This window comes from Lissotriton helveticus, chromosome 2_1 (assembly GCF_964261635.1).
Source record: "Lissotriton helveticus chromosome 2_1, aLisHel1.1, whole genome shotgun sequence".
NCBI lineage: Eukaryota > Metazoa > Chordata > Amphibia > Caudata > Salamandridae > Lissotriton > Lissotriton helveticus.
This window is the reverse complement of record NC_136059.1, coordinates 1,518,461,076-1,518,478,262: the sequence shown is the minus strand read 5'-3', so window position 1 is coordinate 1,518,478,262 and position 17,187 is coordinate 1,518,461,076. Positions and strand designations below refer to the sequence as shown.

Sequence of the window (17,187 nt, the reverse complement as noted above, 5' to 3'; positions counted from 1 at the left end):
ATATTGCCTATAAAGACAAACAGCTGATCAAACAACTAGGATTTGATCCAATAGTTTGCACGGATTTTCATGCTTCAATTAGGGGTGTAGCGATTTTAAAGCATAAAAGACTGAAATGTGAAATAATCAAGACAACAACCGATAAGGCTGGCAGATGGGCGATAGCGCAGATAAAGCTAGGAGATTTCAATCTTACAATATGTGGAGTTTATGCTTCTAATCAAGATGAGCCTATAATCTTTGACCAAATTAATATGGAACTTTTGGGATGGGGGGGGGAGATTATTGTATTAGGAGATTTTAATTGCATAATGAATTATAAATTGGATATCACAAGAAAAAACGCTTTTCAAAGAATGAGAAAAACTAGAGCTGCTATTGTGGATTTGGCAGCAACTCACCTTTTGAAAGATGTATGGAGATCTCTAAATCCCGAGATAGCTGGATATACTTTTTATTCTGCTGCGCACAGGGTATGCTCGCGTATTGATATGATTTGGGGCTCAGGCTTGATTCTTGATAAATGTAGCTGTTCAATGGATATATATCCAAGGGTTACATCTGACCACAACCCGATTTCTATAACGTTTACACTTATAACTGAGGAAAAAACTACTCGCTCTTTCTCCTTTCCACGTTATTTATTTTCTGACGCCATGTTTATAAATCAGCTCAAAGAGCATATAAAAGAATTCATTGACATTAACAGAGAATCGAGCTTACCATGGATCGTTTGGGATTCATGTAAAGCTAGTGTACGGGGGTTTACCCAACAATATATTTGGCGACAAAACAAAGAACTTCGAACTTTAAATCAACAAAAGTTAAATGAAATTAGGGATATTGAACTCCAGATATCTGATGCTATCTGTAATAATGTTCTTAACTTAGAAGAGTTAAACTTCAAATTAATCGGGCTTAAAACTACAATTAAGAATCTTCTGAGGGATAAGAGCATTAATAAATTAAAAAAATACCATTTAGAACAGTATGAAAGTGGAGATAAAAGCGGGAAATTACTAGCTTATAAAGTTGCGGAAGATCGCTCCATTAATATGGTTAAAGAAATCAAGGGGGACAACAATCAATTATTCTGTGACCCAAAATCAATTTTACAGCAGTTTGCTTCTTTCTACCAGACTCTTTATACACCGGAAAATATTATCTTAGAGGACTGTATTAATAATTATATTGATGATAATAAAGTCAATAACTTAAGTCCAGACCAATCGGCTCAATTGGAAGCCGAGATCACGCCTTTAGAAATTAGGGGAGCAATTAAATCCCTTGCAATGGGCAAAGCTGTCGGGGAAGATCTTATTCCTTTGGAAATGTACAAATATTGTACTGAAGAATTATTACCATTATTTGCTGATGTAGTTAGTGCTATTGGTAAAGGGCAACAAGCACCTAGGTCATGGAACCTAACTCAAATTATTTTCTTTTTGAAAAAAGGTAAAGCACCACAAGAGAGGGGATCGTACAGGCCCATCTCTCTTATTAATAGTGATGCAAAAATCTTTGCCAAAATACTGGCTACTAGATTAGCCCCGTTTATGTCCCAACTCGTCTCACCTCAACAACACGGATTCATCCCTAAACGTGACACCACAGCACATATTAACATGGCTATATCAGCTTTCGATGCGGCACAGGTTAAACACACCCCACTCGGTATGATTTTATTAGATGCCGAAAAAGCACTTGACCGGGTGGGGTGGGGTTTTTTGTGGGCCACATTGCAGTCATTTGGTATTAAAGGAAAACATCTGCGATGGATCCAATCTCTATATGATAATCCGATGGGTAAGATTTCATATATGGGAAAATGCTCTTCTATGTTTCCCATTAAAAGAGGGACTAGGCAAGGGTGCCCTTTATCACCACTACTTTTTGCTCTTGCGATAGAGCCTTTCCTGATTGCTTTACAACGTCAAACACTAATCAGTCCTTTTTTTAATGGATTAAACAAGTTAGATATAACCGTATATGCTGACGATATCGCAGTTTTTTCCCCAGACGCCGCTAGAACTATGAAAGGTATTTTAATAGAGGCTGACATCTATGGCTCAGTTTCTGGCTACAAACTTAACACCACCAAAACCCAAGTCGTCATGAATTACCAACCTAGCACTTCTGTCCCTGGAATTAGTAGCGTAGCTACGTACTTGGGTGTTAAAATATGCTCAGATATTGATTCTATTGTAGGACTAAATTATGAACCTTTATTAAAAGAAACTGCCATGCAACTTAAAAAATGGCATAAACTTCCTATTAATATGATTGGCCGAATAAATTTAATAAAAATGAAAATCTTGCCAAAATTTCTGTATCTGTTCCGAACAATTCCTTTGCGGGTCAATAATTCCTTCTTTACTAGACTAGAAGGTATTATTGGAAGCTTTGTATGGGGATATAAAAAAGCTCGGCGGGCTGTATCATTGCTTAAACTTCCTTTTAGCCAAGGAGGACTGCTCTTTCCAGACTTTAAACTTTACTACTGGTCAGCATTTATGACCCGGATTTGCAGCCTGGCAGTTTTAGATAAATGCTTATACTTTCACAAATTTTTACTAGGATTAGATGTCAATATGTTTCTGTATAGGATGAATGACCCCAACTATTTTAAAAGGGTTAAATTTAAGACCATAAGGGATACTGTAAGTATCTGGCGATCTATTATGGCTAAATGCAACACATCTCTTTTTCACAGTCAAACACCTTTATGGGGCAATCCCGGCTTCCCTACTATTTTTCATGAGGCACCGTGTCAAATGTTTTTGAACTCTGGTATTTGTCTTTTGGGGGATTTATTCGATCACCTCGGCTTTATGGCATTTGATAAGATGAAACTTTGCTACAACCTATCAGAAACAGCTAGGTTTAAATACTATCAGGTCAGAGATTACTTAGTAAAAAAAATAGAACTCTCCAAAATCTCAGAATCGGAGATATGGGACTGTATTTATGGGGATACTGATAAATCTATTATAAGTATCAGCTATAAGCTTTTCTCTGATCTCAAGACCGGTGATGCAACTATTTTAACGGAGAAGTGGAATAGGAAATTGGCAATGAGTATTCCCACAGAACTAATTACCACATCATTTAAAAGCCTGAATACATCAGTTCAATCTTCTAGTTTAAAATTGCAGATGTTTAAAACAATCTGTCAATTATATTACACTCCTGAAAGGATACTTAAATGGGCAACGAACAACACTCATTCAGATAAAACGAAATGCCCGAAATGTGATTTGAGTGGTGCGGACATTGTTCATATGTTTTTTATCTGTCCTTACCTTAAGGAATATTGGGAAGGAATAACTAAGGTTATCACTGAGAGGTTGGAACAACCCTTTCTTCTCTCAAACATCGATGTTTGTGTAGGCATCAATGGGGATGAACTGTCTAAAGATCTGCTGAATATTCTAATTACATGTGGAAGGTTAATTATTGCCAGAGCATGGATCCAAAAGAACCCTCCAACAGTTTTAGAATGGTGGAGTTTAGTAAAGGAGATCCATAATATGGAAGCCGCTATTGCAGAATCTAGGGGAATGCAGGCCAGACGAAAAATTGACAGAATATGGGGGCTATTCATGTCTTAGTAAATATTTCTCAAAAATCTTGGTTACTGATTATTAAATTCTTTGTTTTGCATTGTATAAACTTTACTACAGTAATTATTGAATTATGTTATATACTTGGTTCTCCTGTAATTTTTGAAAAAATGAATTGTTTACTGACTTTGTGATCCTTTGATGCAAATAAAAATTACTTTAAAAAAAAAAAAAACAATTTCATGGTAATTGTTTTTGGCTTATCTCGAGTGTCAGGACTTGGCGCACTGAGACAGCCTGACAGCAGATCTTCAAATAAATTTGAATAGGCATCTGGACACTGGCAAAGTCCCAAAGCTCTCTGGGGCAGGCAGCTAATATGGAGGCATGTAGGACCCTTGTGAGGTTTACAGCACATATCTTGCAACTTCAAGGTGTCCATGCTCTTGAGAGGGTTGTCACTCTGTTATGTCCCCTCCTTTTGTAACTTTCCCTGAACCCACTCTCCCATGAAAAGATGACAAGAGCAACATACGTATTCCCGCTATGCAATCCTTTGCCCATTTATCAGCCAAGCACACTGCACTGAGTGACAGCTGCCAGTGCAAAACAAGGTGAAGTGTTCAAGAAACCATGAAAAGGACCATGAAGCACTCATACACCATGTGCTGCACTCCGAATCAGTCTTTGTGCTGCACAAACTGGTGGAGGCAAAACTCTAGCTCCCTTAGGAAGTAGCAGTTCCCACTCATGGCTCAAAGTTATGTTTTTATTAACCTGTTCATAGTTCAGTGGGAGCAAAGTCTTTAACTGTGACTGGTTCACTTTTTGAAAATATTTTATTGTTTTTATTAGTTTTGTTGCGTGCACGTTTGGGCTCATTAGATTAATTCTCTTATGGGCTATATATACTCTATGCTGCAAGTAATACTGTATTAATTTGAATCTGCCCTTTCTGGTCATACAGGGAGTGTGTTTTAGGATTTTGTCCCAATCCCTCATGTCCTCAGCCCAGCAATCCTGCAGACCCTGGACTCTCAGTTCACTTACAACAGAATACAGCTAATGCACATCCGCCAAAGAGAGCAGTCGTGGATCTGTGAGAAAACCAGACTGAGCATTTGGAAATGTTCCAACATAAAGCAGGGGAGTGTGGGGGACAGGATGCTAAAGCAGGAAAAGGTCCACAGAAATGGAAGGGAAGTATGCAGAAGATCCAGGGCTGTGATTTGGTACTCATTTTTTCCAAATGTTTCAATCATGGGTCCAATTAAGATTGCCCTCTGGAGCTTGCTCCCGACTTTATATAATATTGAAGGCAAAACCCTCCCATCCACACATTTTCAGGCAAGGTCAGAGATAAAAGGGAGAACTATCTTTAGTATCAGGAATCCCTGTAGGTGGGTAGAAAAGCATGTAGTAGTTAAGCTGTGGAGAATCATGGGTGACATCATACGTCAATAGACCGGGAATAAGGACCTCCGATCACCTGCTAATTATGCAACATTTCTTAATTACAATTTGAAAACTGTTTTGAAATTATAGTTTATTTCAGGTTTTTTATCTATGATTATGTAGAAAAATAGTAATTACAAAAATGGATACAAATAACTGACGCTCCTTCTTAGGATCCCATTATGAGATGCTGTTTACAGATAAGATACTGGACCAACTCAATCGCCAAATCATCTTGACACATTTCTGCCAATAAAATCATTGCAGCTGGCCGAGTCATAGTTCCATACATAAACAATAAAGTTTTTTTTAAATGTGGGACACAAAGATAAGAACTATAAACATTGAGCAGCATATGTACAATTGTACATTCAAAATATAGGGTGCATGGGCATTTCCCTTCTTAACCTTTCAACCATTAAGCAGTAGTGGCAGTCAAAAATAAGGTATCAAGCAAATAGCCTATCTTTCATGATCTCATCCCTCATTCTGTGATCTGGTAAATTGTTTATATACAGAAACTTCACACGATAAATTTTATGATCTGTTGAGTTGAAAAGGATCCTAATTTTGAACCCCACGGTATACAGTATGCTGATATCCAGTTGATTTAGCCTAGCCTCTGCCAGAATTTTGTACTTCCTCCCAGCACCTTCCAGAATCATAGCATTCAGTAGAAGATTCAGTGTTATATTACAAGAATGCCCCTGAATAGAATCCCCTGAAACTCAGTTGCATGACCATAATTCAGCACAATATATAGGGCCATTGGATATTTTTCTTTTGTCTACCCTGCTACAAATAATCCTCTATTTTCAAAATTCAAATCCGTTTAAACTGCAACAAGTTAGCAAGCCTTTGTTGAAACTAATTAAAGTCATTCTGATGAATTGAAAGCCAAGATGAACGTTAGGTCTGAATATTTATCAGAGTTTACTTTCTCCACAGTATCTCTTGCAAAGACACATTTTTATGTCTTCCCCAAACGTCAGTAACTTTGTTTTCTCTACATTTACTGTTTAAGATTTTGATTACAGTAAAAACGTACGGCACTCTATTTCCTATAGAGGCCTATTGATGTTTAATCCATTAAAACTATGCCAGCAGTACAGAGTATGCACAGATCTTGGCTCTAATCTATTTTTGGTGAAACTAGTTGCATGGTATCTGGTGCACCACCAGATACAAACAAAATAAACTTGGGCAAGGGCTCAGCAATGTTTGAAGCCATTTCTGATCTCAATCTTCTGCAATGGATGACCTGAAATGATATAATCTGTTAATTTCCTCCTGAAGAATTATAGGTCCACCAAATGAAAATTGCACATCTGAGAAGTGACTTTCATTTAAAGCTGGAAGGCAGTTGGGCCAGAGAACTGTTATTTACTCCTAATAAATCTAATGGTGTGAAGTCCACGGCTAAATTTCAATTTAAATCCTGTCAACAATTATTAGTTAAGAATTGCATGAAAATTTGAGTTAAGTACATTGTGGTATGTTTCTTTATACCTGAGAGGTTAAGAACTAGCGAAGAGTTTTTAAATCCAAAGTAAAGCAACTTAAAATTAAATATGTTCAACATGCCTTTAAGCCACACATAAAGCTGTATGGGGGCAGAAATGCAATTACGAGTGACATTACTCACACAATCAAATCTCCTATAACTTCATAGATCGAGGGGAAGCAATACAATTTCATTGATTACTTTTTCAATTCCCCTTTAAGACAGTCACTAAAGTTGCAGGATTGTTCTTTATTTTCTGTCTCCTTCATCAGTAGATTAACTCTTTTGCTTGGTAAATCAGTTATAAGTTATTCACCATTATTCTGTCAAATCTCCTCCTGATGGACAAACAGTCCACAAGTGAAAAAGTTGGCATCCAGCTTTTAAACGGATAGAATACTGCAAAGCTGAAAAGGGATTCCTGGTGGAACTCTAGAATCACCATTTTATTGTTGGTGTTCAGTGTTCTCGGGCATATAGCCAATATAGGTTGAGATTTTTTTTTTGTTTGGAGGCAAAATTAGATTATGTATAGCCTTTTTTGTGATTGGGAATAAATCATTTTTGGGTTGAAGAGGTTGCTTTTCTGTGTAACAGAAGATTGAAAGGGTGTTTACCCTCCACCTCTTCCTGCAGTGACTAATTGTAGGTGCCACATTGATAGTCACAAGAATTTGATAATCCTTCTGCTCCTAATTAAATTTCCTATGTCTTCCCTTTTTGAGTCTTTCTGTTTACAACATTTAAGGTGATAACATCTAAATGTGTTCACACTTGAAACAGATTCTGCTGGGGGGAGAATGAATACTTGGGTTCTTTGCTGTGACTTTTTAATTGTTGTTGAAACATTCTTTTGCCTCCGTTTTTCGATAGGCCATCCTTGATAAATTTGTTGAATTGAATTATGATGTGCTGACAAGAGACATAGCCCATACTCTTTCCATTCCTTAACTGTGCGCCAGCGGGAAAAGTTCACTTAAAATTTTGACCCTGAGAGAGTTCTAACTTATCTACCATATCCTGAGCCCAAAGAATTGTCAGAGTGGTCAGCAAGGTCGAAAACCAACTGCAACATAGACTGCAGTGATTAATCAACATGTTTTAATTCAGAAAGTATTACCTTTACTGAGTCCATCTGTAAGGTTTGATTCTTATTTACTGACAGCAGAACTTCCAACATTCCTTGAAAAGTACCTTGCCCAGTGGCAAAATATTTAGCATAGGTATTGCTGGTGAAGAGGTAATGGTCAAGTCTGTTTTAGAAAATGTATCTGGTCCTTTTGTAATTGCACCCTCATGCAAGATTGACACTTCTGCCCAAGTTTGAGAGTTTGGGGCCTGAAGAGGGGCATTATCCATTCCATTAAGCAAGTTAGACTTCATCCCACTTGACAGATTGTTGAAACATGGAGAGATGGAAAGAGGACCATTTCCCAAGTCTGTCAGTGTCTGGTTGTCCTCTCAGTATAATTCTGCACCCATTTGAGTAGATGACTATCCCAGAAAATTCTGTTCTTACAGAATAATTGAGTGATCTTCATAATTTCTCCATGATTTGCTGCTTTAGCCTTGACTGAGGAATTTCTGTTGCATGGCTTTACTCCATCTTAGGTAGTGGCTGAAGCCTTTGGTTTGGCTGTTGAAATGAGTCCTAACGCCCCAATACACTTTTAAACAACATCGCTAATAAAAATAGTCCATCAACGATCAAAAATAAGAGCAATAAAAATAGTTCTCTTCAGTAACTCCTTTTGAATGAAGGGCATTACTGTGCAGGTCCTCGGTAAAACATTGTGTAGATCATACTGTCTTCGGGGAGATGTTCTGTAACAGATGAGGATGGCTAAATAAGATTCCAGTTAGATTCCAGTAGAGTCCATTAAAGCTAGTTTGAAGGGCTTACCATGTTCCGGCTTCTGCCGTCTTGAGGGTCAGATGCCAGGGACAATAGGCTTGGGCCACAATGTATTGTATAATACACAAAGGAGCCAAGAGGGAATATGGATACCACTGGGAAAGCCCTCCACTCAACTAGATTCAATACACAACTCCCAGTCCATAAATGATGGATCAGTATTAATCTGAATAGGCATGAGAATCTACTTAATTGGAAATATATTCTTAACATCCAAAATAACCCCCTCTATATCCGTAGTGAGGTGTAGTATCTCTAATGCCAGTCCATCTACATCACAACTCTTTTTGTGAACTTCAAAATTAGGTGGTTCCGGGCACAGTTCAACTCGACACAACCAATGATGTCTGCCTACTCAGACAATACATCCACCCACACACAAATGAAACTTAATTAGACGAAAAATGTGTGGTGAAAAGGAAGGCACCTCACGGGCGAACCACCCTCGGGGAACTTGGCCGATGTTACCAATTCTATGCCCCTTTCTCATCATCGGTTGCCATTCCTTTTCGAAAAGAAAAACAATAGTGTCCCAAAGCAAAAAGGTGCAAAACAAGGTGCTGAACAGGAAGTAATAACTCCTTAGTTGTGACCAAACACAGTGATTAAAATCAACAGCCACACCAATTGTACATCTTTATTCATAAATCTGGTGTATGCTGGTGAAGTAAAAAGGCTGGTAGCTTACTGTCGCATACCACTACCTGTAACCAACATGTTTCACTGCCTTAACTGTTTTCTGGCAGATTCATCAGGGTTCTCTAATCGATCACCGTACCAGTTGAGGACATCTTTATTTAGGAAACTGTCGAGTTGAAACAAAGCCCCAATTAAAAACACTCACTACAGCCTGCTCCTCGCATATATCATAATCTTTTTCTTTTTAAATAATGGAATGTGCAACCATTGCGCCCTTACCCTCAACCACCCACATCATCTCATACCAGCTGGCGGGGGTTAACTCAGCCCTAATGTCGATTGTTGTATCAATCTGTAAAACATTTCAACATTTAAACTATAATTAGGCACATATCTGTGTTGAGCATCACAACTTATAAACACTCGTCCCCTCAAGAGATGTTGAACAAAGTTATTATACACTGACTGAGTCTATGCACATGTGTTTAAATTTCCCAGTCGGGTGTTACTTAACATGGTGTTTGTCAAATAAAAAGATTTCCAAACACAGGTTTATTTGGCCGCTTTCGTCATTTTACAAAGATATTCCAAAGGACAACGTTTTCAACCTCTGATATGATTTGAGCCGCCAGGCGTTCTAACTTGCATGCCGGTATACCCTCGGAGGGAAAGCACAAATCCTATTACCCGCCCCCGACTCCTCACCGTACACTCGATCAACCGGGACGTCAAATCATCCCAGAAACAACGCGGCGGTGGAGCGCACCATATTTAAACGGCCCTCCTTCACTGAACCCGGAAGTACATTCTCACGTGATAGTGGAAAGCACCCAGTTCGAACCCGTTGTACGGGCGCCATCTTTGAATGGGGTTCTCTGAGTTGTTCTATGTAGATAGATCGGACACCTCAAATGTATTACGGCCGATAGGAACTGGTTTTGTATTTGTCAACAACAAACAATCCTCATTTGTGTGCTAAAATTAGCAAATGCATTTATCATTGTAAATAGGATGCTATAGAATTTATTGTGGATATTTGTACTGAATTTGATGGATATGTATAAAATGTATATGAGTTTAAAAAAAAGAGGGAAAAAAAGAAAAAAATTCATCAAATATTTATGAAAAAGATAATAAAATAGATTTTCATACATTTCTTCACCGAGTTGTCAATCAATCTATAAAACAATTTGTGACGCATTTTAGATAAAACACACACATAACCCGGTGTATAGATTTCTTTTTCAAAAAAATTACGGCCCTCCTCTACATTCCTGATTTTAACTACTGCATTACACTCCTAATTACAACACTTGTGGCGCGCCGTGTCCAAAGATACACATATTGTGGTGTTTGAGTAAAGCCAAAATTACGGGCGCCATCTTTAATGATCACCCCGTTTGCTCTATGTGTTCTTTGTGAATAACTCAAAAGGCATATCGATTATCTTTTATATTGCTGGTTCTCCAACATGCATCTCTCAATTTCCATTTCCAAAATTTTTATGGCACCACGTGTGCACAGATACAGATGTTCACAGATACAATGTTATGTTGTTAAACATATGCCCGTGTGTAATCTGATTCAGGCATGTAACTTTAACCCCATGACATCAACAGCCAGACCCACTATAGGCCACAGCTGAGACACCTTCTAATGTTTACCAAATTGCCCTCTTCAACTACCAGGGAAAGTTATTTTAGTTTACATCATCCAAAAAGATTAAGTGCTGGGTACTTGGCAAATGAAACGCTCAATGTTTATGACATGGCAGCATAGTAACTTACTCCAAAAAGGGACACTGAGTGCGCCTGTCCAGTTCAACCCAGAACCACCCGAGGGTAAACATATAAGTAAAATGTCCACCCAAGTCTGTTGATAGTTCTACTTTACTCTGTTCCACTCAATTATCTCGTTCAGGCCTTGTGTGTCACTCTTTTCTCTGAAGATCCATCTTGCTTCCTTACTCAGTAGTACTGCCTCAATGTTGTTGGGGTTACCCTTTACCGTCTCCAAGACAGTCCATGTAAAACCGTGTTTCTCCTGATGGCAATGTTGAACCAGTTTTGTTGTTAACTTTCAAACTTTTATGGTACTCAGATGTTCCTGTACACTGACTTTTATTTTTCTCGTAGTGAGTCCAATATACTGTAAACCACAGCTGCATAATAGTCTGTACACCACGTTCATGGTGTTACAGTTGCTAAACTGATTTAAAAACCATTCCTTTCCAGATGACAGAGTGACACTGATACACTTCTTAGTAAGTGAGCACACCGAGCATGTCCCACAGGGATAATGCTCATTGGGGATGGTTGTTGTTTCAGTTCTGGGAAGCACCCGATCCCGGGTGTGGACAAGCCTGTCCTTTAGATTGCCAGAGCGTTTGAAGGCGAATCTCGGAGGTGGCATAGAGAACTCATTGCTAGATAGTAAATTCCAATGTTTCCGAATGGACTGCCTTATCTTAGTAGCCATAGGATCAAAGGTCATCACAACGGGCAAGCAGTCTTGTTTTTCTTTGCACGTCTTTTCCAGTAGGTCGCTGCGCGGAGTGTTCAATGCTCTTTTTCTCGCATTCCTGACCACCTTACGGGGGTAATTATGCTGTTCGAGTTTCCTGGTCAGGTCGCAAGACTGATCTAGAAACACTTCCGTCTCTGAACAATTCCTCCGGTATCTAAGAAATTGGCCCACCGGGAGATTATCCCGGAGGGCTCTCGGATGGTACGAGTTATACATAAGGAGCGAGTTTCTGTTCGTTCGTTTTTGGTGGACACGGGTACTCAGACCCCCCTCTCTCCTTGCCTCAATATCCAAATCCAAGTATGTAGCGTTGGTGTGGCTATAGGTCCAGGTGAATTTTAGACTATGGTCCTGTGAGTTTAACCATCCTACCTGCAGACCTCTGGCACGTCCATGGGGGCCACCATGGCCCCCAGTCTGGCCTGTATATACGTTGGCCAGTTTGAGGAGCATATCGTCTATCCTGACACCAATCCCTTCCAGAGGCAGATCTGCCTTTGGAAGAGATATATAGACGATGTGCTCTGTATATGGTCTGGCAGTGAGGATTCTCTGCTGGATTTCCTAAGATGGTTAAACTCACAGGACCATAGTCTAAAATTCACCTGGACCTATAGCCACACCAACGCTTCATACTTGGATTTGGATATTGAGGCAAGGAGAGAGGGGGGTCTGAGTACCCGTGTCCACCAAAAACTAACGGACAGAAACTCGCTCCTTATGTATAACTTGTACCATCCGAGAGCCCTCCGGGATAATCTCCCGGTGGGCCAATTTCTTAGATACCGGAGGAATTGTTCAGAGATGGAAGTGTTTCTAGAACAGTCTTGCGACCTGACCAGGAAACTCGAACAGCGTGATTACCCCTGTAAGGTGGTCAGGAATGCGAGAAAAAGAGCATTGAACACTCCGCGCAGCGTCCTACTGGAAAAGACGTGCAAAGAAAAACAAGACTGCTTGCCCGCTGTGATGACCTTTGATCCTATGGCTACTAAGATAAGGCAGTCCATTCGGAAACATTGGAATTTACTATCTAGCAATGAGTTCTCTATGCCACCTCCGAGATTCGCCTTCAAACGTTCTGGCAATCTAAAGGACAGGCTTGTCCACACCCGGGACCGGGTGCTTCCCAGAACTGAAACAACAACCATCCCCAATGGGCATTATCCCTGTGGGACATGCTCGGTGTGCTCACTTACTAAGAAGTGTATCAGTGTCACTCTGTCATCTGGAAAGGAATGGTTTTTAAATCAGTTTAGCAACTGTAACACCATGAACGTGGTGTACAGACTATTATGCAGCTGTGGTTTACAGTATATTGGACTCACTACGAGAAAAATAAGTCTGTGTACAGGAACATCTGAGTACCATAAAAGCTGGAAAGTTAACAACAAAACTGGTTCAGCATTGCCATCAGGAGAAACACGGTTTTACATGGACTGTCTTGGAGACGGTAAAGGGTAACCCCAACAACATTGAGGCAGTACTACTGAGTAAGGAAGCAAGATGGATCTTCAGAGAAAAGAGTGACACGCAAGGCCTGAACGAGATAATTGAGTGGAACAGAGTAAAGTAGAACTATCAACAGACTTGGGTGGACATTTTACTTATATGTTTACCCTCGGGTGGTTCTGGGTTGAACTGGACAGGCGCACTCCGTGTCCCTTTTTGGAGTAAGTTACTATGCTGCCATATCATAAACATTGAGCGTATCATTTGCCAAGTACCCAGCACTTAATCCTTTTGGATGATGTGAACTAAAAATTTTTTTCCCCTGGTAGTTGAAGAGGGCAATTTGGTAAACATTAGAAGGTGTCTCAGCTGTGGCCTATAGTGGGTCTGGCTGTTGATGTCATGGGGTTAAAGTTACATACCTGAATCAGATTACACACGGGCATGTGTTTAACAACATAACATTGTATCTGTGAACATCTGTATCTGTGCACACGTGGTGCCATAAAAATTTTGGAAATGGAAATTGAGAGATGCATCTTGGAGAATCAGCAATATAAAAGTTAATCGATATGCCTTTTGAGTTATTTACAAAGAACACATAGAGCAAACAGGGTGATCATTCCCATTTAAAGATGGTGCCCGTTATTTTGGCTTCACTCAAACCTATGTCTAACACCACAATATGTGTATCTTTGGACACGGCGCGCCACAAGTGTTGTAATTGGGAGTGTAATGCAGTAGTTAAAATCAGGAATGTAGAGGACGGCCGTAATACATTTGAGGTGTCCGATCTATCTACATAGAACAACTCAGAGAACCCCATTCAAAGATGGCGCCCGTACAACGGGTTCGAACTGGGTGCTTTCCACTATCACGTGAGAATGTACTTCCGGGTTCAGTGAAGGAGGGCCGTTTAAATATGGTGCGCTCCACCGCCGCGTTGTTCCTGGGATGATTTGACGTCCCGGTTGATCGAGTGTACGGTGAGGAGTCGGGGGCGGGTAATAGGATTTGTGCTTTCCTTCCGAGGGTATACCGGCATGCAAGTTAGAACGCCTGGCGGCTCAAATCATATCAGAGGTTGAAAACGTTGTCCTTTGGAATATCTTTGTAAAATGACGAAAGCGGCTAAATAAACCCGTGTTTGGAAATCTTTTTATTTGACAAACACCATGTTAAGTAACACCCGACTGGGAAATTTAAACACATGTGCATAGACTCAGTCAGTGTATAATAACTTTGTTCAACATCTCTTGAGGGGACGAGTGTTTATAAGTTGTGATGCTCAACACAGATATGTGCCTAATTATAGTTTAAATGTTGAAATGTTTTACAGATTGATACAACAATCGACATTAGGGCTGAGTTACCCCCCGCCAGCTGGTATGAGATGATGTGGCTGGTTGAGGGTAAGGGCGCAATGGTTGCACATTCCATTATTTAAAAAGAAAAAGATTAGGATATATGCGAGGAGGAGGCAGTTGTGAGTGTTTTTAATTGGGGCTTTGTTTCAACTCGACAGTTTCCTAAATAAAGATGTCCTAAACTGGTGCGGTGACCGATTAGAGAACCCTGATGAATCTGCCAGAAAACAGTTAAGGCAGTAAAACATGTCGGTTACAGGTAGTGGTATGCGACAGTAAGCTACCAGCCTTTTTACTTCACCAGCATACACCAGATTTATGAATAAAGAAGTACAATTGGTGTGGCTGTTGATTTTAATCACTGTGTTTGGTCACAACTAAGGAGTTATTACTTCCTGTTCAGCACCTTGTTTTGCACCTTTTTGCTTTGGGACACTATTGTTTTTCTTTTCGAAAAGGAATGGCAACCGATGATGAGAAAGGGGCATAGAATTGGTAACATCGGCCAAGTTCCCCGAGGATGGTTCGCCCGTGAGGGGCCTTCCTTTTCATCACACATTTTTCGTCTAATTAAGTTTCATTTGTGTGTGGGTGGATGTATTGTCTGAGTAGGCAGACATCATTGGTTGTGTTGAGTTGAACTGTGCCCGGAACCTCCTAATTTTACAGTTCACAAAAAGAGTTGTGATGTAGATGGACTGGCATTAGAGATACTACACCTCACTACGGATATAGAGGGGGTTATTTTGGATGTTAAGAATATATTTCCAATTAAGTAGATTCTCATGCCCATTCAGATTAATACTAATCCCTCATTTATGGACTGGGAGTTGTGTATTGAACCACAATGTATTGTGCCAGAGCACACATATACACTCAAACACGGCCTCCCAGAAGTGACGAGCTTTGTATATAGGTCATCAAATCTTCCAAGATCACTGGTGTGTGCTGAAGATTTGCATGCTGTACACAAGGAGGTATCATGGTGTGACTCTTACCAACTGCGCAATAAGCGTCTGGTTTAAGATGAAATTATATTTCTTCGCTCCCTTTTATAACCCCTACTTATTTCTTTCATTACTAAGCTGTGACCTTTATATTCCAAATAAAGGATGTCTCCGGTGAAGTTATTCAAGAAGTGTCAGGGACTAGTAACATGGGTTTTTGGGTTATAAAGCAGTACCTCGTTTTACGACCTAAGTTTTCTCAGCTCAGAATACAACCATGTTGCTTTAAGAAATGGTGATCTATCTCGGCCATAAGATATTCTTATTGACACTTGAAGCACTGTGTTCCATCTCCTCACCAAATATGTACTATCATCTCAATGCCAGATGTACTGTTATTGCAGCAATTATTTAAAAGTACGCACCGATTAAGGAGGCAGCGTGTCTTACAGTTGTTGTTCCTCCATGGTTTATCTTGCTGAGTGAAACATCACATTTGGGCTGTGATTTTCTGTTTTCTTTCCACTGTGAAAGCATGTTTCAATCATGGCCGAGAGTCTTGTAAACTGTCCATCTTTTTTGCTAGGCTTGTAATGGCTTCAGAAGGATTAACTGCTGTGGACAATTACATGACCTTATTAAATTGACTCGGTACTGCAGTGTTTAGAGATCAGACAACTGTATGTTGTTTAAACATAATAATAGTGCTCGGGTGCCCAGGATTCCCATCGAGAGGTACTGCCTTTTTGATGGTTGAACTACGAGACCACACAACAGGAGTTGTTACCTATGGGGCAACATAAAGAAAAGAAGTTGTGAATTTAATGGTATTACAATGTATTAACTTAATATAATGAGCATATTATCTGTGGGGCCAATTTACAAAGGTAATTATGCTACTACGTTTCGCGTATGTATGCAAATACCATACTTTACGAGTATAAATCTGTGTCCGAATGAAAAATTCCAGCAGTGTGCTTGAATTTTTGTGTGAACAGATCTCACAAGGGTAGGTTTGTGGATGCTCTAGGATTGGAAGCAAGTGCAAAAGGCAGCGAATACCAACTAACTTGTGTATTTGTAGTTTGTAGAACATTTGCCATTATAAAATTACTTTTATCAAAGGCATGAAAAATGCCCACATTGATGAGGACGTGAGGGAGGGGTTTGTTTACTTGTACACTGTTTGCAAGAATATTAACACTTGTGAGTACCCCAACAGAAAAGTCAGATATGTACTCAAAACACGTTGGCCTACACAAGTGAGTAAAAGTTTTTTTTTGTGACTGTATGTCTCGGTATGTGAAATATATTGATGGTTTCCAATTCTACTTTAATGGGTGTACAGTTGTTTTGTAAAATACACTTACATTTTCATTTTAACAGGACTTCCAAATGTCAAAAGAGACATTTGTTTACGGAATGACGTACCAGCGATGGGTTTGGTGGATGTACCCAGTGCACAAGGGGGACAACATAGCTGTGTTCCACACTCAGGTGAGTTACTAAAGCTGGGTTTGTTATTTGCTTGTATACTACAGCGGGTGACCCTGCACTTTGAGGTTTCCAAATAATGCCTGAAGTTGATTCACTTTACACAAAATGTTCAGTTATTGAAAGATCTGGAGAAGTAGAACTCTTTTTATATGTTTTCGGAGATGTAACGGCCATGATCAGCATTTATGAAACCCAGTGGAAGATGAATTTCTGAAGCAGCAAATGGGTACAGTAGATGAACATTACCATTAGCCTCTGAAGATATGGGCCCAAATTTAGAATTTGGCGGAAGAGATACTTTGTCACAACCATGGCGAATATC

General features: G+C 39.7%; 1 protein-coding gene across 1 annotated transcript in view; it reads left to right on the top strand.

Moving 5' to 3' along the window:
* The window catches only part of LOC144818743 (uncharacterized), a 107,814-nt gene that overhangs the window by 29,426 nt on the left and 61,201 nt on the right, over positions 1-17,187 (top strand). The window contains exon 6 of the mRNA XM_078676446.1: positions 16,755-16,865. Within this exon, the coding sequence (XP_078532572.1) occupies positions 16,755-16,865 (111 nt within the window). The remainder of the gene's footprint in view (positions 1-16,754; positions 16,866-17,187) is intronic.